Source organism: Phaseolus vulgaris, chromosome 11 (assembly GCF_051622355.1).
Source record: "Phaseolus vulgaris cultivar YP4 chromosome 11, ASM5162235v1, whole genome shotgun sequence".
NCBI lineage: Eukaryota > Viridiplantae > Streptophyta > Magnoliopsida > Fabales > Fabaceae > Phaseolus > Phaseolus vulgaris.
The window spans coordinates 21713618-21737961 of record NC_143508.1 but is presented as its reverse complement, the minus strand read 5'-3'; the positions used below and the strand labels follow the sequence as shown (position 1 = coordinate 21737961).

General features: G+C 42.7%; 1 protein-coding gene and 1 non-coding gene across 2 annotated transcripts; one reads left to right on the top strand and one right to left on the bottom strand.

Annotated features, from left to right (window-relative positions):
- Positions 1–17678: 17678 nt before the first annotated feature.
- On the top strand, positions 17679–21227 carry LOC137826300 (expansin-B3). The gene is made up of 4 exons (XM_068632223.2): positions 17679–18142; positions 18738–19038; positions 19492–19621; positions 20567–21227. Exons 1-4 carry the CDS (start codon positions 17968–17970, stop codon positions 20759–20761), a joined length of 801 nt encoding a protein of 266 aa, XP_068488324.1. The 5' UTR covers positions 17679–17967; the 3' UTR covers positions 20762–21227.
- A 2812-nt stretch (positions 21228–24039) lies between these two features.
- On the bottom strand, positions 24040–24121 carry TRNAS-GCU (transfer RNA serine (anticodon GCU)). The gene has a single exon. It is a non-coding gene; the product is annotated as a tRNA-Ser (tRNA).
- Positions 24122–24344: the final 223 nt, after the last annotated feature.

Genomic DNA, 24344 nt, shown 5'->3' with positions numbered 1-24344 from the left:
CCGATAGTCAAGTTGGCGTGTTCCGGTCTCCAGCATACCAGAATAGGCGATCGCCAGTTTGGGGATGAAGTCGCCAGATGCGGACTCAGGCGATCAGACAGTCGGAGATCGCCAAAACAAGCACATCGCCGAAGTTAAAGAAGAAGCAGATTATGAAGGCGGCCAGCGAGACCACAGGGAAGGTGTATGAAGGCCCTACCTCGCCAGTTTCAGTAGAGATCGCACTCCTGAGTTAGCTATGCACTGGGCAGTACCATGCATAGGTAACTTAGCCAAAATGAGAGTAGAAGCAGCGCCAAGTCAGTGAGCCTCCAGATGATGGCACGTGTACAGTTGGATGCAGGCCACGTGTCCAAGCCTGTAACTGCCAGGAGAGAGAAAACCACCAGGTATATAAGGGTTCCTAACAGATTTTCTAAGGTACGCGCGTTCAGTTCATACACTTTACGCTTGCGAGTGACAGAGCTGTTTGTGAGAGAGATTTGCACGGTTCCAGTTCTTAGTTTTTGGTGATACCGTCACTGACTTGAGCGTCGGAGTGCGATCGGCCGCAGCGGCGCCGTATCGTTTCTTTGCAGGTTCTTGAGATAGATCCAGAGGAGGAACGGAAGTGAGAAGCGGCGCGCACGTCGATCTTTTGACGAGGCATCCTCCAGCGCTCCGGTCAACAGGCAGGATCATCAGGCGCCCACCGTGGGGCCGTGTAAAACGTGCTCCCATCCACAGCGTGAGTTCGTGGAGGTTTTCGAGGTTTTCGGCGCGGTTGTGTGCTGGTGCAACCGTCGTTCTTGGTTTCTTTGAGTTTCGTTCGGTGAAGTTTGTGTTTTAAACCGTTCGTTCGGCTTTTCGATCGGTGGATTCGAGTTCTTTCGAGTGGTTGTTTGGTTCGTGGAGAAACGGTGGTTTTTGGTGAAACTGCGATTTTCTTCGAAGGTTCGCGGTGTTCTTGAAGTTCTTGCGCAGTTTCTTGAATCTTCTCCGATCGGTCGCTGGTTCGTTCGTGGTTGAAGTGTTTTTTTTGCTGTATTTCTGTGGTTCGCTGAAGTTGATGAGAAAGATGAGGAGCAATCGTTCCAGTCCCGTGGCTCCCGTCGCAGCTGAAGGCGACGCCGCCATGACCATGGCGCAGATGGCAGAAATGATGCGCTCATTGCAGGCCACTGTAGAAGCCTCGCGCGTCGAGCAGGCGAGGATACATGAAGACCTGGTCGCCTCTCGCGCCAGAAACGAGGAGCTCAGCAAGGTAGCTGAGGAGCTACGTCGAGCTCTTCAGGAGCAGCAGGTTCGTTCTTCCGCTGAAGAGGTGGCACCGTCGACGCCGCCTCGTGTTTTCCCAATGCCTTTCATTCAGGCGATTACCGACACGCCAATTCCCACGAGCGTGGTCCCGGTTAAAGCTGTTTTTACTGGCGTGGAAGATCCAGAGGCTCATCTGACCACGTTCCACACAAAGGATGATGCTGTCAGGGGGGTCGGATGCTGTCTATTGTAAGATGTTCGTGAGCACGCTCCAGGGTACGGCGATGGAGTGGTTTGTGAGCCTGCCTAATGGCCACATAACTAATTTTCAGCAATTCTCGAAAATCTTTGTCGAGCAGTATATTGTGAACAAGGCACCGCCCAGGGTGTCCTATGATCTGTTTGATATAAGGCAGTACCATGGGGAGTCCCTCAGAGACTACCTCAATCGCTTCGGAGCACAGATGGTCAGGTCGCCGGCCAAGGATGAAGAAATGCTGGTTTATGCCTTCAAGAAGGGCGTGCAGCCAGGGCCATTCTGCGAAGCCTTGATCAGGGCTCATCCAGCGACGTTTGCTGAAGTCAGGCGACTTGCGGTGGCTCACATCGCCGACGAGAGTGAGGTCGCCGAGAAGAGAGGCAGTGTGGCTCCCGTCAGGCCACGCGCCCAGACCAGGATCCAGCCACAGAGGGTGCTGGAAACGGCAGCGGCGGCCAGAAAGGATCAAAGGACTCACTATCCTTACGATAGGAGAAACAAGGGAAGAAGCCAAGCGCGCCAACCGCCAGCACGCCAACAACCAGCACGCCGGGAATACAATCGCCCGCCTAAGCACAAATTTGTCATGGGACTAGCGGACCTGATCGCTATCCCTAACATATCTGCTAGGTTGAAGGCGCCCGAGAAGGTGGGCGACAAGGTGTTAGGGTCGAAGCCGGATGTCTGGTGCGAGTTCCACCAGTGCTTTGGCCACAACCTGGACTCGTGTTTGTCTTTAGGGTACCAGCTCGACGATCTGGTTAAGAGCGGGTTCCTAAACGACTATCTGCTGGACAGAAGGACCGGAGGAGCGTCGAGTTCCCAGCCGGCAGGGGGAGAAGCCCAGCAACACGAGATGCCCATCCATGGGGAGATCCACACCATTGCAGGGGGTTTCTCAGGTGGTGGATGCACCGCATCGCAGAGGAAAAAGTACGCGCGATCGGTGATGTCGGTGGACATGTTTGAAGATCACTCGCCCGAAGTGGACATTACGTTCACCAAGCAGGATCTTCGGGACGTTGTGCCTCACGACAACGATCCCATCGTTATTTCGTTGATCACGGCGGGGAGGAAGGTTCACCGAGTTCTGGTGGACCAAGGAAGTTCGGCAGACGTGATGTTCTGGCCGACTTTCACGCAGCTAGAATTGCCCCTTGACCAGCTGAGGCCCTATGGAGGGTGCTTGTATGGGTTCGCTGGCGACCAGGTGGAAGTCAGGGGGTACATTGAGCTGAGAACCACGTTTACCGATGAGGCTGGGTCGAGGACGGAGAAAATCAAGTACCTCATTGTAAACGCCCCTTCAGCATATAAGATCCTGCTGGGAAGGCCCACTCTCAACAGGATAGGCGCAATTCCATCGACTCGGCATATGAAGGTGAAGCTGCCGTCCATGGAAGGGGTGGTGATCACGATAAAGTCTGATCAGAAGGAAGCGAAAAAGTGCTATGAAAATAGCCTGAAAAATAAAAGATCAGTGAGCTATGTCACAACCACCCCACCTCCCGGTGTGAAGCCCAGACCGCCGATAATGGAGGAGGCCGTTGGAAGGGACGTAGAGATGGTAGATGCTGAGCTGGGGGAGAGGAATGCTGCCCTAGAGGAGGAAGAGACGCGGAATCGCCCGGAGGAAGCAAGGGAACTCGGAATCGCCAAGGCGGTGATCGCCAGAGAATCAAGGCCCAAGCCCGTCGAGCAGTGGCTCGAGAAGGAGATCGGGGGGAAAGTTTTCAAGCTCGGAAGATCTCTGGAGGTCGATCTCCAAGACCAGATCGCCAAGGTGATTGAACGGCATCTGGACGCGTTTGCTTGGTCCGCTTCGGACATGCCCGGGATCGATCCCGACTTCTTGTGCCATCATCTGGCGATGGACAACATGGTGAGACCGGTGTGGCAAAGAAGGAGGAAATTTAATGAAGAAAGGAGGCAGGCGATCAAGGATGAGACCCAGAAACTCCTCGCTGCAGGCCACATCAGGGAAGTCCAGTACCCTGAATGGTTGGCGAATGTCGTGCTGGTGAAGAAGAGCAACGGGAAATGGCGCATGTGCGTCGATTTCACCGACCTGAATAAGGCTTGCCCAAAGGATTCGTATCCTTTACCAAGCATTGATGCCCTGGTTGATAGTGCTGCAGGGTGCAAGCTGCTGAGTTTCCTGGACGCCTTCTCGGGCTATAATCAGATCAAGATGCATCCCATGGATGAAGAAAAAACAGCCTTCATGACGGAGAGGTCGTGCTACTGCTATAAGGTGATGCCGTTTGGGCTGAAGAATGCGGGGGCCACGTACCAGAGGCTGATGGACCGAGTACTTGCACCAATGCTGGGAAGGAACGTGCAAGCTTACGTCGATGACATGGTCGTGACCTCGCAGGAGAAAAGCAAGCACGTTGCAGACTTGGAAGAATTGTTCACGACGATCGCCAAGTTCAAGTTGAAGCTCAACCCGGAGAAATGCATTTTCGGCGTGGAGGCTGGAAAATTTTTGGGTTTTCTCTTGACTGAAAGAGGGATAGAGGCCAACCCGGACAAGTGCGCCGCCATCTTGGCGATGAGAAGCCCGACTACAGTGAAAGAAGTCCAGCAGCTGACGGGTCGGATGGCGGCCCTATCCCACTTCGTGTCAGCGAGCGGAGAAAAGGGGCATCCCTATTTCCAGTGTCTGCGGCGCAATAACAAGTTCGCTTGGACGAAAGAGTGCGAGGAAGCTTTCGTCAAGCTGAAGGAATATTTGGCGAGCCTGCCGGTTCTGTCCAAACCACTGGCGGGAATCCCTCTCAGGTTGTATTTCGCTGTGACTGAGAGGGCGGTGAGTGCGGTGCTCGCCCAGGACCAGGATCAGGCTCAGAAGCCTATTTATTTTGTGAGCAAAGTGTTGCAGGGCCCAGAAACGAGATATCAGGCCCTGGAGAAGGCTGCATTGGCTGTGGTGTTTTCGGCGAGGAGGTTGCGCCACTATTTCCACAGTTTCACAATACTGGTGATGACTGACCTGCCCATCCAGAAGGTCTTGAAGAAACCTGACGTTGCAGGAAGAATGGTGAAGTGGGCAGTCGAGTTGTCAGAGTTTGACATTAAATATGAGCCTCGAGGCCCGATCAAAGGGCAAATCTTTGCAGATTTTGTAGTCGAGCTCTCTTCAGAGGCGACGCGGGTTGAAGGAGATGATTTCCGTTGGGTACTCTCGGTGGATGGATCGTCAAACCAGCAGGGTAGTGGTGCTGGAGTCATATTAGAAGGACCCAACGGCGTGCTGATCGAACAATCGTTGAGATTCGCCTTCAAAGCCAGCAACAATCAAGCAGAGTATGAGGCGCTGATCGCCGGGATTCTGCTGGCTAAAGAAATGGGAGCCAGAGTGCTGATGGCTAAGAGTGACTCGCTGCTAGTTACAGGGCAAGTAACAGGCGAGTTCCAGGCTAAAGATCCACAAATGGCGGCTTACTTGGCGTATGTGCAGGAATTAAAGAGTTCCTTTGCCTCTTTTGAAGTGGTGCATGTGCCCCGAGAACAGAATGCCCGAGCTGACTTGCTTGCTAAGCTCGCCAGCTCAGGCAAGGGGGGTAGGCAGAGGACAGTGATTCAAGAAACTTTGAAGACGCCGAGGGCATTTGTAGCAGATCACCTGGTCCTTCAGATAAGTAGGTCGACGGAGAGAGTAGCGAGAATCCATAAGTCTTTGACACAAGAAACTCTGAGATCGCCAAGGATTAGAGCATGTCGAGGACAGAAGGCGGACGTGATGCAGGTCTGTGCCACCCATGAGCCAGACACGTGGATAACACAGTACAAGCGGTGCCTGGCGGATGGCCTCCTCCCGCTAGATCCAACAGAAGCTAGGAAGGTAAAGAAAAATTCCAGCAAGTATACATTGATTGATGGCGACCTGTACAGGTTTGGATTCACTCACCCACTCCTGGAATGCATACACGGCGAGAAGTGCACGAGGATTATGGCAGAGCTCCACGAAGGAATATGTGGAAGTCACGTCGGGGGTCGAGCTCTGGCCGCGAGGACTCTCCGTGCAGGCTACTATTGGCCATCCATGAGAGAAGATTGCAAGAAGTACGCCCAGTGCTGCAAACAATGCCAGCAGCACGCCGATTGGCACAAGGCGCCTCCCGAGGAGTTGAAGTCGATCTATAGCCCTTGGCCGTTTCACACTTGGGGAATCGACATCCTGGGACCTTTTCCACTGGCGATCAGGCAGATGAAGTACTTGGTGGTGGCGATTGAGTATTTCACCAAGTGGATTGAAGCAGAACCAGTGGCCCAGATCACCGCGCACAAGATCGAAGGCTTCGTATGGAAGAATATTGTGTGCCGGTTTGGAGTGCCTAAGCGCCTGGTATCAGATAATGGGACTCAGTTTGCGAGCCACCTGTTGAAGAAGCTTTGCGAAGGGGTCGGAATTCAGCAAGTGTTTGCATCCGTCGAGCACCCTCAGACTAATGGCCAGGTGGAATCAGCTAACCGGGTATTGCTGAGAGGTTTGAAGAGAAGGCTCGAGAAAGCCAAGGGAAGTTGGGCTGAGGAGGTACCCCGAATAGTTTGGGCGTACCACACCACCGAGCAGTCAGGAACCCATGAGACCCCGTTTAGTTTGGTCTATGGGTGTGATGCCATGATTCCAGTCGAGATTCAGGAGAGCTCGCCGAGATTCCAGAACTTTGTAGAGGAAGACTCGAATGAAGAGAGAAGACTGAACCTAGATCTGCTGGATGAAGTCAAGGAGGAGGCAAGGCTGAAGGCTGAGGCGGTGAAGAGAAGGGTCGAGCAAAGGTACAACTCAAAGGTGATGCCAAGGCAGTTTAGAGAAGGCAATCTGGTGATGAGAAAGGCCCACCAGTACGAGATGGAGAATAAGCTATCACCCAAGTGGACTGGACCGTTCAGAATAACCGAGGCACTCGGGAACGGAGCCTATCGCTTGGAGACGTTGGAAGGGGGGGCGATCCCTCGTACCTGGAACGCCACACACCTGAAGTTGTACTATAGCTAAGAGCTTTGTAAGTAAAGATAAACACAAGTATTACTTTGCAATGTCTCTGTTCAAACTGTTTTAAGGGGGCACTCTTTTTTCCCTAAGGAGGGTTTTTAATGAGGCCACCCAATAAAAGAAGAGTTTTCGAAGTATAAGGTGTTTTCAGATTGCATATGTGTTATTTCCAAAAGTTTCGAAGAAAGACCTTGTCATTCGTACATGATTTAAGGCACGAAAAGATATGTCGCGTGTTTTCTAAAGTTTTAAAGTCCTCATCGTTTTTCGGCGATTAGAGGCACCAGTTAAGTTTTTAAAGTCCTCATCGTTTTTCAGCGATTAGAGGCACCAGTTAAGTTTTTGAAGTCCTCATCGTTTTTCGGCGATTTGAGGCGCCAGTTAAGGTTTTAAAGTCCTCATCGTTTTTCGGCGATCGGAGGCACCAGATGGAAGACCTCAACGCCCTCGCGCGTTTTGAGGCAAGTAAAAAGACCTCCTCGCCGTTGAGCGAGTGCAGGCGAGAAAGAGAAAAAGTCCTCCGTGTTTCTGGGAGCGAGAAGATGTAACTCCCGGGGCAACGTAGAGGCAAGTTAAAGACCTCCTCGCCGTTGTGCGGGCGCAGGCGTGAGAAAGAAAAGGTCCTCAGTGCATCCAGGGGGGAGGAGATGTACACCCTGGGCAAGTTGAGGCACCTGACAAAGTCCTTCTCGCCGTCGAGCGAGTTAAGGCCGTTTAAAGTCCTTCTCGCCGATGAGCGAGTTCAGGCGAGTAAAAGTCCTTCTCGCCGATGAGCGAGTTCAGGCGAGTTAAAAGACCTTCTCGCCTGTGCGCGAGTATAGGCAAGATAAAATCCTTCTCGTCTTGAACGAGTTCAGGTATGGCGAAGAGGGTGGAAGAAGCTTGAAAGGTGGCTAAGGTAGGTTCGAAGAGAACGCCTAGCCAGCCAGTCTTTAGCTCTGACGTTCAGGGGAGGTAAAGGAAGGTCCCAAAGGGCATTTCTGCCTCAGATAAAGAGATGACTGCCAAAGCCTGAGGCTAAGGAAAGCTGGTGTGGCCAAGAGGTCTAGGTGATCGCGAAAGTTCAAACACGGCGAGAAAGTTGAAAGACTTGTTTGATAAAGCGGGTCAAGTGGGACGTTGTTTGAACCAATAGATGAATCACAGTTCATTGCTTGGAACTTTTCTTACGATCAGGTTAGTGCCTCAGGGGTACAAGTTGTTTAAAGCGATTATTGCTTAAGTTTGAATCAGCTCGAAGAAGTTACGCCAAAGGTCATGTTTGCAAAATCGCTAAGTTAAGCGTAGCAGAGTTAGGCATACAAAAGAAAGTAAAGCGCTCAAGAGAAGTCAGAAGGCATATCCAAATTTCGCTATTGAAATAAGTAGCTGTTCAAAATACATGTGCAAGAGTTTTTACAAGATAAATACAAGTGAATTCATAAAGAGGCAGATGGGGTAGAGTTGGTTGAGCCTTCGGCGGGAACGACCTTCCCATCTACTACTTCGTTGTCTAACGACACCATGCTAAGGTCAAGATCAGGGAAGAGGCATGCAAACTGTTCTCGAGCGGCATCAAACCCAGCAACCAGAATCTGAGCAGAGCTTAGCTTAAGTTCTTCAATTTGCTTTTGAAATCCTTCAACCTGCTGCTTAAGCTCCTTGTTCTGCTGCTCCAGCTCTTCGACCTGTTTTTGGAGTTGTTTGTTGATCTCTTGAGCTTGAAGAAGGTCGTCAGCCACCTTCTTAGATTCTGTTTGAGCCTGGGCCAACTCGGCAGCCATCTTCACCTTCTCTTTGTTTGCCTCGGAGAGATCAGCCATGGCGTCGTCTCTTGCTTTTTCTACTTGCCCAAGTAGCTTCTCGCGGTCGATCGACCTTTGCTCCAGCTTCTGTACCTTGTCGGCATTGGCTTGAATTTGAGCCTCCAGGTTGCTCGCCTTGGTACGCAGAGGCACGATTCTGCTTTCAAGTTCGACCTTTTCTTGGGCAAGTTCGTGGACTTTGCGGCGAAGGTCGACAGCTTCCTTGCGCGCAAGCCTAAGCTCGGTGTTTAGGGCATCCTCCACTCGAGAATGTTCCATTTCCGCGAGCGTTAGGCTGAATGACACCTTCTCCACCTCGACCTTCATTGTGCTGTTCTCGGTCTTGAGGTTGTAGATGTCATCCTGTAGCCGCCTGGTGGAGCTCTCCACAGCTCTCGTTATGATTGATGGGATATCCTCTGCAATGGTTTTGAGTTTAGCAGTCAGAGGTTCCCACATCCTCGTCACCTCGAGGGAAAGATTTGCGGCTTGGAGAGGCGCCAGGGGGGCTTGTTGAGGGTTCTCGTCGCCGCCTTCCTTAGCAATATTTTCGGTGTTTGCTTCTTGGCGCGGCGACGCAATCGGGGACTCGGTGATTAGGATTGGAGAGGTGTGAGCGGCCTCATCCCCGATTGGAACGACTCCTGCAGCTGAGGTGTTGGAAGGAGGGCCCCCTCCTGCTGATATATGTGGAGTGGAGGCGCTCGGGGGGTCCTCTAAGAAGTTTGGCTCTTGGGCCTCAGTTGCAGGTGGCGCAGTGGCCAATGGGACTGCTTGGACTGGTGGTGAAGGGGCTCGTAGCGTTGGCGATGAGGGAGGAGGGGCAGGTGTTGATGGTGGTGTTGAAGCTGGAAGAGGGGGCGGGGCAGGTGGGGAAGATGGTGCCACCCTCTTCCTTTTCGTGACAAGGCCATCCTCTGTGACCTCGTCGTCCTCTTCCTCATCCTCTTGGACAACTTGGGGGGCTTTCCGCTTTGGCCTCTTAAGGACCAGTTTCTTTCGTTGGGCGGGCGCCTTAGGCGGTGATCGCCCCTGGATGATGGCCTTCTCGACCGCCGAGTTGGGAACCGTCTGGGAGCCGGTCGCCAACCCGTGGTTGCGGGCGAGCGCCTTTAAATCGGCGAGCATGTTCTTACCCAACATGGTGTCTGCATGAAATGAAAGTGCATAAGTTAGCTCAAAGGAGAAAGGGGTAAGTATACAAGACAATAAGACAGCAAAGCAGGCATATGCAGAAAAGATGAAACCAAAGTCTTGTGTGTATTGCACAAGACGCCCAGAAACAATATCAGAAGCAATGTGAAGACAAGGATGTAGCGTCCTGACCTATTTGGAATTCCAACTGGTCCTCAAAGAACTCGAAGGAAATCAGGGTGGGGGTCAAGAATGTTATGTGGGCATCTGCCACCCTCTTCCAGAAGAGACAAAGGTCTCTGTCCAAAGCTCCCATGCTGTCAGGACTTCTGGGCCTCCTGAAGCAGCTCTTGGACTCTTTTTTCCCCTTGTCCACCCAGTACAAGGGGAAACCGTCGAGAAGGGAAGGGTCTTTGTCGTTTGCGCGGACCTGGATGAACTTCCCCTTCCAATCCTTATACGACTGCTGGAAGATGGTGAAGATGGATCTCCCAGCAATGGCGTTCAAACTGACCCAAAGGCGATCGCCTGGGTGTTTGGCCTCAAACAGAAATAAAAATACGTCCACTGACGCAGGCAACCCCAGGTGGGCGCACGTTACCTCAAAAGCTCGAACGAACGCCCAGCTGTTGGGGTGAAGCTGGGCGGCAGCGATGTTGAGCTCGGTTAAGAGTTCCCTCTCAAATCGAGTAAGAGGGAACCTGAGTTTAACTTTCTTGAAGAGAGTGGTGTAGACGAAGCAGAAGGGCCCGTCGGCGCTCACTTTATCATCAACGCACACTGGCAGAGTGGCTGGGCAAGGCAGCACCATCATTCTCTCATCGTGCTCCTTGTGGAATGATTGGTAGGCCTCGTCCCCATTGGTCAATCGCAGAACCGCTCCCGCGGTGTTCACCGACGACGTTTCCTTTAAGAGGGTTGAGTTAGCCCATGGGTATAACGTCTTGAAGTCTGGCAGTGGGGTGGGGGCTCCTCCAGCGTTTGGTGGAGTCGCCTGGGCCAGAGTGGTTTGAGAAGACGCGGGCCTCACAGCCTGCGAAGAGGGAGCACCACGAACTTGCGTAGAGTCGTGTGCTTGCGAAGGGGGGTTTCGCGCTGACGGAGGGGGGTTCGGGGTGATCTTCGTGCGAGTCATGGTAGCAAACTGCAAACGAAGAAGAAAGGAAAAATAATCAGGAGGGTTACAAAGGCTGACTCGATCAGGGAGGGAAAGTGAAAGACGAACGAATGTGAGTTCGTTGCGACGATCGGCAGAGCCCTAAGTTACGAGAAGGAGAAATGGAAAACAGCCCACAGCGTATGCACCAGACAGTTACAGGATGATGCAAATCGGTGAAAATGCGAGAAAACACAGCAGATAAGGGAAAGTAGTTACCTTTCGATGATCGGGAGAATGTTGAAGGGAGGTGGTGATCTAGAGCGTCGAGGAACGTCGAGAGCTTTCGCAGAGGGAAATAAGAGCGTACGCAAGTGTGAAGAAAGTGATGGAACAGTAGGAGCGTAAGGGGTTTAAGGGTTTTCGAACGATTTGGGGAAGCGCTAACGGCAGATAAAGATAGCCGTTGATGAGAGCCACGTGTCGAATGATGCGTGAAGAGTTTGGTGGAGCGTCAGAGCAGTAGAAAGTACTACCGCTTGGAATTCTGCGCCCATGCCACGTAGACCGGTGTTAACGAAGGCTTTTTCAGTCTTTTCGCTAGACAAGTCTTCACTTAAGACTGGGGGGCTTGTGTACCGCCCTGGTGGTCGGATGCGATGACGTGGCATCCTGTTACAGTGTAGGCGTGTCGATAAGACGCCAGGTTGACAGTTGGGAAGGAAGTCGGGAAGCACGTGTAGTCGCCGATAGTCAAGTTGGCGTGTTCCGGTCTCCAGCATACCAGAATAGGCGATCGCCAGTTTGGGGATGAAGTCGCCAGATGCGGACTCAGGCGATCAGACAGTCGGAGATCGCCAGAACAAGCACATCGCCGAAGTTAAAGAAGAAGCAGATTATGAAGGCGGCCGGCGAGACCACAGGGAAGGTGTATGAAGGCCCTACCTCGCCAGTTTCAGTAGAGATCGCACTCCTGAGTTAGCTATGCACTGGGCAGTACCATGCATAGGTAACTTAGCCAAAATGAGAGTAGAAGCAGCGCCAAGTCAGTGAGCCTCCAGATGATGGCACGTGTACGGTTGGATGCAGGCCACGTGTCCAAGCCTGTAACTGCCAGGAGAGAGAAAACCACCAGGTATATAAGGGTTCCTAACAGATTTTCTAAGGTACGCGCGTTCAGTTCATACACTTTACGCTTGCGAGTGACAGAGCTGTTTGTGAGAGAGATTTGCACGGTTCCAGTTCTTAGTTTTTGGTGATACCGTCACTGACTTGAGCGTCGGAGTGCGATCGGCCGCAGCGGCGCCGTATCGTTTCTTTGCAGGTTCTTGAGATAGATCCAGAGGAGGAACGGAAGTGAGAAGCGGCGCGCACGTCGATCTTTTGACGAGGCATCCTCCAGCGCTCCGGTCAACAGGCAGGATCACTAGGGTTTCCTTCCTACCCTAATGGACTTCTCGGAGGCCCATTCTTATAACTTCACCTCTAATTTAGGCTATATAGACCTACTCTACAGAAATTACAAAAAGGGAAACCAACTGATGCTCAGCACTCAAAATATGTGCTCTGCTCCTAGTAATCCTCAGAGGTGTGGTGGGTGTTGAGGTCATGGGTTGGGCTTGGGTAGTAGGCACCCTCTCTCCTTGGTCCTCGTCACATTGTAACTTAATCGGTCCTCGCGGTTCGTACTTTATTGAGAACTCGGATAACTCTATCGATCACGATATCATTCTTTCGTTGGGGTTACGAAGTATCTCGTTTATCAGACAGACAATTTTGACAATAATTTCATGGCTATGGAAATAATTGTTGAAGATGGGTGTTGCCCCTTCAAGATGTGTTTGATGAAGCCAAATGTGTAATTTTCCTTAGTGTTTGCTTTTGCTTTAAGGATGTCTTAGGTATAGATTAGAGGTGTTTAAAGTAGTCTTTTTGCTAGGTAACTCACCTCTTAACCCCTGACCATGTGATAAGAGCAAGCACAAGTTTTATGAAACTGTTTTGCAAAAATATCCTTACTGCATAGAAAATGAATTTGTTCTTCTCTAAATGAATAGATTCTTTTCTTAAATTGATGCCTTGATTAAGTGTTTTTGAAAATCATGTTTTGTGCATCAAGTATCTTAACTAAGTTTTCATTTCATCAAAATGACTGTGTTTCACTTGTTAAAATGTTTTTGTTATCGTTTTGAAAATGAATTTGTTCTTCTGTAAATGAATAGATTCTTTTTAGTCTGGTGTCATGTTTCTTTTAAAAGGCTTTTCACGTTTTTATCCTTGCACCAGGGTGTTTGACTAAGTCTCCTACATATAACAAATTCTCTAACTGCCTTTGAAAATAAATTTGTTCATTTTATTTTCAATATGTTCATTTTATAACAACTTTAATTGTTTTTTGAAAGTTTGTTATAAAATGTTTTCCTATATAAAGAGAGTTTGTCCTGGCTTTCAATGGTTGTTCATATCATTGAGAAAACTAGTTTTACAACAGAGATATAAGAATTTCAAAGGATTAGCACGTGTTCTTGAAAGATTCTCCAAATCTCATAGTGTGCTTGTTCTTGGTTGGTTCTAAGGCTTGGTTAGAGGTGCTATCACTGTGTGAGCAATCTGTTCTACTGGTCTAAGGCAGATTTCTGCATTCTCTATCAAGTGTACTCGTTTCATACTTCAATTCCTTGTAAAGTGTGGTTGTAAACTCTTCTTGATAGGGTTTCTTGAAGAGTTGTGTGTGCTAGAATAGTGTTTTTCAGCAAGGTGTGCCATGTTCTTGTAGGGTTCAAGAACAATGGTTTTTGTAATTGTTTTGAATTGTGGTTTAGTGAATTTCACCTTGGATTAGGTGAAGACTGGATGTAGCTCATTTGAGTGAACCAATATAATTGTTTTGTGTTCATTCTCTCTTAATCTTTGAACTCAATAATCGTTGATCAAACTAATCTGTCAAGAAATAAATCTATTCAATTGTATTTGAATTTGTTCTTTCTGGGCACGTGTATATTGTTCTTGATTTTCTGGAAAACCTTTTGAAGAACTTCTGTATAAATCTATATGTGTTGAAACACCATTGATGTTCTGTGAAGGTTAATACAATTTGTTAAGTGTTTTAAAAAAAACAAGCATTGACATTGCATTCAAAGGTTGTGATTAACTGTTGTAGCTATCTGTGTTAGTTCTGTGAAAATCAATTTGATCTTTGCTTGTAGATCATCTAACTCAATTCTAAAATCAAAAGTCATTCAACTGAGATAAACTCCTTAAAGTACATAAATAGTATAAAAATAAATTTGTTCATTGTTAAATAAATCGATTTATTTTATGTGTACTGTGATAAAATTTGAATCTGTGTGAAAGTTTTAAAAGCTCAATTCACCCGCTTCTGACATACACCTAAGTATATCATCATAGGTTCCTCTGTTGTCGGTATGGCCAAAATTGTAAATGTTGTTAAGGCTCCCTTTATGACTGAAAAGGTCATTTCACACATGTTTTTCCATTCAAACCTTTCGGTTTTCTTCATCCGTTTTAGAATGGGTATGATCTTTTCGACGAGCCTTGGCATGAATCTTGACAATGTTGTTAATCTTCCTACTAGTTTTGGACTTCTTTCAGAATGCTCGGGCTCTGCATTGTTTCCAATGTTTGACACTTGTTGGGATTTGCTTCAATTCCTCGGCTTGTTAGCAAGAAACCCATAAATTTTCCTCTGTCAACTCCAAAAAGGCACTTTTATGGGTTAAACCTCATGTCGAAAGCCCGTAATCTTTCGAAAACCTCAGCCAAGTCGGATGCGTGTTGTTTGATGTTATCTGACTTAACCACCATGTCATCAAAGTACACATCGACTATTTGTCCTATCTGTTCATGGAATACTTAGTTCATTAGTCTCTAGTAGGTGGCCCTAACATTCTTTAGTCAGAAAGTTACAACTTCATAGTAGAAATTAGCTTTGTCGGTTATGAAGGCGATTTTCTCCTTATCGGCCTCATGCATAGGTATTTGATTGTATCGGAATAGACGTCAGGGAAACTCATGACTTTGTGCCATGTTATTCCATCAACTAATCATTCAATACTCAACAAAGGATATGCATCATTTGGACATGCTTTGTTAAGATCTGTGTAGTCAGTAAACATACGTCACTTTCCGTTGTTCTTCATAACCAGATGTTGGGTTGATACGACTGCCTCTAATCAGTTTAAGGATGGCCTTCCTAGAAGGATGTTGTATGATGTCTTGACGTCTACTATAACGTATATCTTATTTTGATGGTTTTGTGTTTTTGGTCTCTTTCTTCGAATTTGGTATATAAATTAAGGTTTTCACTCGTTCTCTCGAAAATCCAATAATTTGTTTGTCATGGGGTATGATGGCATCTTGGGAGAGTCCCATCTTTCGAAAAGTCTTCTTATAAAGGATGTCCATCGAGCTGCCTTGATCAACTACTGTCTTCATGACCACAAACTTGGCCACTTCAATTATGATGACCATCGAATTATCATGCTCGGGGTCAATTCCACAAAAGTCTTCATCCGAAAAGTACATTGTCAGCATACTTCATTTGTGCCTTCTTTCAACGGCATTGACGGACCTCAAACTCCTCAGATGGCGTTTCCAAGAAGAGTAAGTTATGCCACCTCCTGCAAATCCGCTTGCAACCGTATTGATCATGCCTTTAGGGGTCCAGAACAACCACAATCCCACTCCTTATCATTCTCCCTTCTTGCTGGTGACTCTCTTCTATCACAGTATTGGTCATTCCCCGCATCTCGCCTACCTCGATCCTTTCTAACTTTCATGAACAAATGCAAGTGTCTGACTTGTACTATTTCCTCAATCTTATCCTTCGGTGCCAGGCATTCCTAGGTTGTGTGATCGAAGTTATGATGGTATCGACAATGCCTGCTTTGATCCGCATTGCGAGGCATTTGGGTTCTTTTCGGTGTCGATATGAGATCTGCGTTTAGCGCTTCTTCCAAGAACTTGGATTGTTCTAGTGCTAACGGGGTATATTGTGCAAAGTCTATGGGTCACCGGTACTCCCTTTGTCGCCTAGGCGGCCTTGGTGCTCTCTCTATATCTTTCTCAGTCGTGCGACCATAATCCCCTTCGCACCATGTACTTTTGTTCAAAATTTCCGTAACTCCTCAAGCTACATGAACTTTGTTGCCCTCTTCCGTAACTCGTCCATATTACCAGTAGGCTTTTTGCATAGGCTATCATAGAACGAGCCAATTAACCACCTCTCGGCTCAGGAACATAAAAGCATCAACTCGCCATGGCCTTTTACAATGTGGAATGGACATTATAAGACCATTTTCCCTGGGAACCAAACAAAGGAAATTTTTTCTAGTTGAAGTTGATTACTTCACTAAATGGATTGAAGTCAAGCCGTTAGCTCAAATCATCGCCATGTAGGTACAAAATTTCGTATGGAAAAACATCATATGTCAATTCAACATACCCCACTGTGGACTCAAAAACATTTTTACAAGTTTGGATTTCCTCTATCAAAATCTTCTTCTTTGTAGTCCTCGATCTCTCGATTCCTTGATTCGGCGGGACGTACTTGCAAAGATACTCTAATGCCTAAATTAGTGGTGAATATGTTTAGGTTACAGGTATTGTAGTTAAAGAATCATTATCTTTTACCTTTGGAACCCTCACCTATTTATAGTTTTCTTATAGACCTTTTTCTTTCATAAGGATTATCTAAGACCCATAAAAACTAAATACTTCCTTAACCTTATTTAAAGAATGATCAATTATTTTAATTATAATTAATATTTATTATAAATTTATCTCAACATAAAAACAAATCATTCTTTAATAAATCTGATATTATTTATTGAATCAAATGACTGGTATAACGAATAACTTTCATAAGCACTAGAATAACGATTCCATATATATATAATATATATATATATATATATATAATTTATTTATTTAACAAACTCTAATAAATACATCAACAGATTAAATATCACAGATGTAAAAGTTAGTACATGCAGAGAAAAGTAGCCATCATGTAATAACTCCGCCTCTTCATTATTAGTGAGAGCATTTTTAGAAATATTTTCATTTTCCTTAATCATATAATTCTCTTAAATTAAATATTCAATCTTATTTATAATTTTATTCTTAAAAATATTATTTAATTTAATTTTCTTAATTATGCTGAATTTTAGATGATACATTATATCAAATTAAAGATATTTTTATTTTAAAATAAAAATATTTAAAACAAATTTTTAAAATAAAAATCTTTAAAACAAATTTTTAAAATAAAAATCTTTAAAACAAATTTTTAAAAGAATTACTATAAAATTTAATATATATATATATATATTTATTATAATTAATAATTTATTTAACCTTTTTATTTATCCCTATGAATATTTGTCAACAGTCTTCTCTTATTCATTAAGAACTTTATCTGGTAACTATATTGGATTGGAGTTTATGGGGAATATATAATTTATAGTTAGAAATTTGTTGAAAAATATATTACAATGTGAATTCATCGTAATTAAATATAGATTTCTACTTTTACCCACCCTTCTGTTTACTATTTAATAATAGAAACGTTTTAATTGTTTACATGAAAAAGAAAAGGACATCCTCACAGAATTTTTTTCAACAAAATCCCTCAGAGTTCACACTGAGAGAAGGAGATTGTGAGAACAGGGATCTATCTACTACTGTCAAGAATGTGGCCCCGCTGGAATCTGATTCAAAACATACTCATCAGATCATAAATTCACATGGTATATAATAAACATAGATTTTATAATAATTTTCTTAAAAACTATTTTAAAAAAAAACTTAGAACCCTTGTCAAAACTCTATTCTTTTAGTCATTCTGTTCATTTATGTACTTTTGCAGCTCAACATCAATATTCTTTCAAGCTCTTCTTTAGGGTTTAAGTTACTATAAACATTCACAAACAATAATGAAAATCTTAAATTTTCAAATTGACACCATTCCGTGAGAAAACATCTTCTATAAACACCTTAAGGTAACCTCAACATCATCGTCCAATTCTGAACTTTTTATAAATTAAATGTAATTTTATATATTAATTATTAAAATTTTATTTATTTTAATAATTACGTTTGTAAAATTTCACCTCTTTATTAAAAGAACCTCAAACCATATTACTTTGTGCCTTCTTCGCGCGCGAACGCGGAATTAACGCCTTAACTACCGGTGGGACCCACCCTAATTCCTTAGTGGCACACTTGCGTAAATAACACCAAATCAATGGACCACATCGTAAACACAGTTACGCCTGTTGTACTATAAGAAACCCAAAAACTCCCTTTAACTGTCTAACTAAACTAAACCCACAAACACTCACTCGCCGCCACCACACTGTCGGCAACGCCCCAAACGTCACTGTTTCCTTCTAACTGCGGCGGCGTGCCACCCACTTCGCTTCAGCGCACAATGCAGCTCCACCGTGCCTCCTCTGCGGCGAAAAACCTCGCCTGCTTCAGCTTCGCCTTGAAACTCGTGCTGTTGTACGCCGCCGAGGGACAGCCTCAGCACCGCGGTCCCGACCTACATTGGTACTCCGGAATGGCCACCTGGTACGGCGACCCCGAAGGAGACGGCAGCACGGGTAACTAACCTTCACAAGATCTCTTATTTCCACATCTCACTCTCCGAGTTAACTCAGTGAATACCAATGTAGAAACATAGAGACAAAATTTAGATTGTGTTTTTGGTGTTGAATTCTAATCAGAAGATAATTTAGATTAAATCTTAATTTTAACCAGAAAGTTACAAAATGTAGATAAGAGTACAACAATTTATATAAGATAATACAATTTAGTTTTTTCATCTCTCTCTTAATTGTACAATTTATTGTCCAATCTTGATTTCTCTAGTTTATCGAAGTGTTTTGCTTTCAATGTTGTTCTTAATCAAAATTTAAGTTTCAGTTTAGTAATTTGCAGATACAGATATGCATTACTTGTTTACAGAGAAAAATTTTAGTTCCCACTGGAAAATAGTAAAAAAACATATTTTTTTAACCTCACATCTATGGCAGTTTTAGGCTCACTTTATCTAAGAGATAAAACTTTTAGAGTTTGGTAAAAGTTTTGTGAAAAAGCTTATAGATTTTGGTTGTGGTATAAGTGTTGTGTTGGGTTAATGATGAGTGAGTAGTGTTGGTGTTGGGTGGAGATTGATTGGGTGAATGATGTGTGAAGGTGGGGCATGTGGGTATGGTTCGATGGTGGATGTGAAGCCGTTCAGGGCGAGAGTGGGAGCAGTGGGGCCCTTGCTGTTCATGAACGGTGAAGGGTGTGGTGCCTGCTACAAGGTAAGGTGTTTGGACAAGAGCATATGTACGAGACGAGCCGTCACAGTCATAATTACCGACGAGTGCCCCGGTTGCCCCTCTGACCAAACACACTTCGATCTCAGTGGTGCTGCCTTTGGCCGCATGGCCATTGCTGGGGAGAACGGTCCTCTCAGAGACCGTGGTCAAATCCCTGTCATTTACCGAAGGTATGCATGCATTATGTTTTAGAAACATTAAATTTGACATGTGAAAAATTTCAGTGATTTACAGCTATATATATACACATATAATACTGTAAGTGTGAACATTGTTCAGTTGATTATATTACTTTATTTGGGGCAGGGGGACCTTCTTATGTGGCATTGACCCTTTGACTATGACTGGGACCGTTTTTCCCTTCTTTTGTTTAGTGTGAAGATTTGACTTTTTGACTGTTTTTCTAGTTTATAGTATTATTAACCCAGCTTCCCTTTACAGGAAAAAGGGTTACTCTCTCTGTTTGCACTTCCCTGCTTGTTTGCATATATCAGGATGCTACATTATCTGCATGCATCTGAGTGATGTGCCCTTTTGTTTTTGTGGATTCATTAAGGGAAATGCTCATTTCAAATACCAATTTCTGATTCATGAGGTTTGTCCTCTGGTTGTATTATTTGCAGAACACCGTGTAAATACCCCGGGAGAAAAATTGCTTTTCATGTTAATGAAGGCTCCACGCCATTTTGGCTATCACTTCTGGTTGAGTTTGAGGACGCAGAGGGAGATATTGGCTCCATGCATATACGAGAAGTATGCATCTTTCCTCTCTTCTTGTTACTTATTTTGCCTATTGATATTATATATCCAAAATTATAATAGCTATGTTTGTTTTGCTCCATCCATGTTCTTCATGTATCCCATCCCATATTTATATTTATATGTGGGTGAGGTGTTGAAAGAAAGAGTAAAAAGTAGGAGAACAAAAAAAAAATAATGCACGAGAGAAGAATCTTAAAGTTCTGGTATGAGAGAATCAGATGCTGTTACAGCTAATGGCCTCTAATGTGGTAATGTTGTTAATATATATTTTTATAGCTAGAATGCGCACTTGGTTTATTTTTACCAATAATAAAGTGCAACGGGAGGGTAATACATTGATTGCATCTTTGGAACCCTGCTTCTTGAAAAGTGTTGCAGATTGTACCGAAAGTAACTGTCCAAAGGTGAAATAAAGCATTATGGTCATTCACATTTTTTACTGTCCAGTCTCCCTTGTCCAGAGTTTGACAATTCCAAATTTTGGGGACGTGTCTACTTAGCACACGTGCCTCAACACTACCATCTTTTGCACTTTAGGAGTAATAGATTACTGCCAAAGCTTGCAATTGGTGGAACATCTTCTCTCCTATTAAATATATTATCATTGCCTTATTCCTCATATGCATAATGGTGCCCATTGGCAACATCTAATGGTGGTGCTTTTTCTGTATTTTCTGAGCTCAAACCATGTGATATGGGACCAACGTTAACAGTAATATTCCTCATTTCTCCCCACTATACGAATTTAGGAACTAAATTACCAAAACAAATTAAACAATGAAGTCATGATTTGGTCTCTATATGTAAACAAATTCTTAAAAAGAGTGCTTATACTGTACTTCCTTACATGGTAAGTAGGTGGGAAAAGTTAGGCTTATAACTTTACTTTATTTATAATTATTTGGTAACACTGTTGTTGTATTTTGCTATTGCCAGGCAGGGTCTACGGAATGGCTGCAGATGAATCACCTCTGGGGTGCAAATTGGTGCATTATTGGGGGGCCTTTAAGGGGACCATTCTCAGTGAAACTGAGTTCTTCCACTGGTAGAAGTCTCTCTGCTAGAGATGTTATTCCAGGCAGTTGGGTTCCAAAGGCAACTTACACCTCTCGTCTAAATTTCTACCCCTAGTCACAGGCCCTTGGTGCAACTGGTACAAGCACTACCACACCCAAAGGCTTCTTCCCAAAGGGGGAAATTAATGAGTACATTTTAACTAGTTAAAAGTTGGTAATGTCCCATAACTCCAAAGTAGTCTCCATGGGCTTTCAACTCTTTTTTTTCCCTTTGTTTGCTATATATACATTACTTTCTCTTCTTTTTAACCCTTCTCCCCCCTTTTTTTTGTAAGAAAAGTAGCCATTTGGAGTGCACAAGAGCATCCAATGGTTCTTCTCCTTTCTTATTATTTTTTTTTTCAATATTGTTTTTGTATACCTACTTTTGTGGTGTGTTGTAACAGTGGGTAGTAAATGTATGTAATGTGGCCATCTCCAAATTGGAGAGAGAGCGTGTAGTATTTTAATTCCTTATGGGGTTGAATGTGTGTACTGGTTGGTCCCATTGGTCTTTTAATGGATATTTATTATTATGGACACTTGAATGTTATAACTTTCATGTCATTGTCTCGTGATAAACTCTACATTGTGGGTCCTCATCATGGCTAGTTTCGTTGTGAGCTCTCATTGCATTAATTAATTTCCATTTAGACCAAAAGAAAAAGCTCATTCCACTTGGGAAGATCTTTAAAAGACATGTGTTTCCCTACCATGTCTTGTCTTTCATTTCCTACTACGTGAAACTTTTTAAAACTTTGAAGACTTAGGTTGAAGGTGTTATGATTTCTCACACAACTCCTACTCATCTTTCCGTTATTCACTACATAAAAGAATGTTACTAACGTACTTTTAACACTTGTTTATTCTATTTATTATAGTAGTCACTTTTATTGGTTGACATTTATTAAAACGTAAATAATATTAGTATTTTTTTCTTTGTTTTAGTTAAAAAGTATTGAGACTTAAAGATAACGAATCTAACTTCAGTTAGTTCCATTATGATTGTTTACATTTTAAAGTTTTAATATATATTTTTGGATTTTAATTTATAAATAAATTTATTATTTTAATTAAAATTTATCTTAATTGAGTTTATTAGGTTTAGTTTTGTCTTAACGGTTCTTCTTGTTATTTTTCTTCTTGTTATTTTTGTGTTTTTAGTCATAGTAGACAGTTTTATTAGACGGTCAAGTGGTTACACAAAATAGACAGTCTAAAGAAAGTTTCTACTACTACGAATGGGTCAAATAACACAAAGCTCAAGTTGTTTTTTTAAATCAAAACGAAAAACAAAATATGAGTTAAAGAATTATAGAATAAAATATAAAGTATCTTAGAAACAAAATTGGAAGCAAATCATATGCAAAGATATGAAGAAACTGAGCTCGCGATTAAATAGGAAACAAAATCCGAGAATTCTAGAATTAGAAACTAAGAAATTGTAAACAAAATGTAAATCATAATATTTTTGCGAGATCCTTAGAGCAGAAAACCCTATAAAAAGATATAAGTTTCAAGGATAAATGATGGAGCTTCAAAGCTTGACAGTGGCGTTCGAAAAATAGTGTATTAGGATTTTCTTAGTTTTCTTTATTTTCTTCTTTGTAATTCTTTAGTTTTACTTCCACAAGGAAGACTAAACTCCTTTGGGTTGGTTTTCTTGCAATTTCACAATGAATTATGAGGTTTTGTGCGATTAAAATTTTGTTCTTCAAAATCTTATTGTTCTAAATGTATGATATTTTTTTTAGTTTAATTGCTTTTGGGAATTGCTTTTGAACACATGTTGATAATTCAATTATGTATTTGATTAAACTATTGTTTAGTTTTCTAAACAATCTCTTGAATGCATAATTCAAGAGGTAAAAGATTAAAAATCTTATGAGTAGACGTATGGAGATGAGTAAGGTTTTGAATAAATTAGTGGACACATGTTTGATTAATGAGAATCGATTGTCTTTGGCTTATGCATGTTTGGTGAATTCAATTATGTTTATATGAGTGAATGAATGATATATTCATCATTTGATGAAGAATGCATTGATGAAAAGTTTAAGAGTCGATATGTTTTCTTTACTATTATTTATCGTCCAATTTACTTTTTTGCACAATTATTTAAATCTCCTTTTTACTTTATTGTTATTGTTAATTTTAGTATTTGCATATAGGTTTTGAACATTGTTTAATTGATTCCACTATTAATTTCATTGAGAGACAACTTCAGGTCATGTGACCTTATCTATATACTATAATATATTTGTGTTAGACAATCTAGCACTGCGTTAGACATTCTCTATTGAAATCATTCTAATTTAACTATTAAATGACAATTATCACTTCGTCATTCCAAAGATCACCTTATAAGTTTAAACCCTTAATGCATGATTCAATGTGATTTTCAATTACCAAAATTAGGAGTATCAAACTAAGTCAACTTGACTTATTGATAAATTGAATCATAATCATAATCTTAACTTGAGTTAAAAACAACTTAATTTAATCTGACTCACTTTTTTGTGAACCAAAATTTTTGGAACCCAATTTCACCAACCATAACTCTCCCAACTTGTTTTGTATATTTATTGTAGTGCAATCTCGACTCAACAGTTTATAACAGTACAATCAAGGTGTTCACTTATTTCAGTAAACATTAACCACAATTAGAAAGTGATGTTATAGAAATAGTAAGTAAAAATTAAAATGTTAACTTATATAATTGAGTAAATAAATAAATAACTCAATTTGAACAATATTCGAATCTTACAAAAATTGTTAAGTAACGTAATTAAAAATAGTAAGTAATTATAATGAAAAATTAATAACTTTTTTTTATAAAAGATTATTGTTGGTAGTTACAAGTCAGTCTACCTCCAAACCAACTCAAACATATTTAACTCAAAGATTAAATGAATCGGGTTCAATTTTTTCCACATTATATATTTTTTTAACCCAACCTGACTTACCTTTGAGGAGTCTAGTTGAGTCATGGATTTGCATCATTTTGACATTTCTACCAAACAACAATCCAGTATCTAAATATTTATCAATATCAATCTTACAAAATCTACAAATTCAATACTATAATATTGAGTGTTAATGAAAAAAATACTAAATTTAAACAATACAATTTAAAGAAATATGTACTTTTAAAAGTAACTTAAAAATTAAAATTAAAATATTATTAATTATTTTAAGTTGAAAGTTACAAAGGTATGGAAATAATAAGAATATCTTACCTATTTTATTAAATAAAAAATTATCCAATTAAATGTAGGCAACTATGTTGTTTTCAAATACGTAATCACGTAAATAATGGAAGTGAACCCAAATTAAAAGAAACAAAAAACATAACGTCGCCTGAGAGATTCGAACTCTCGCGGGGAAACCCCATGTACTTAGCAGGCACACGCCTTAACCACTCGGCCAAAGCGACTTCGATGTTTTATAACTTTCCCAAATATTATCTACAATGATTACTATAAACGAATATTTTAACTCAAATTTCCAATTATTACAAATTTTAATTCAAATTTACTTTTAACTAAAATTGATATTAGAAAATCAAAGTACAAGCTCTAATTTGATGATAGTTCGAATGATTTCCATGTACTAAATATACCATTTATATATTAAATTTAGTTAATAGATATAATATC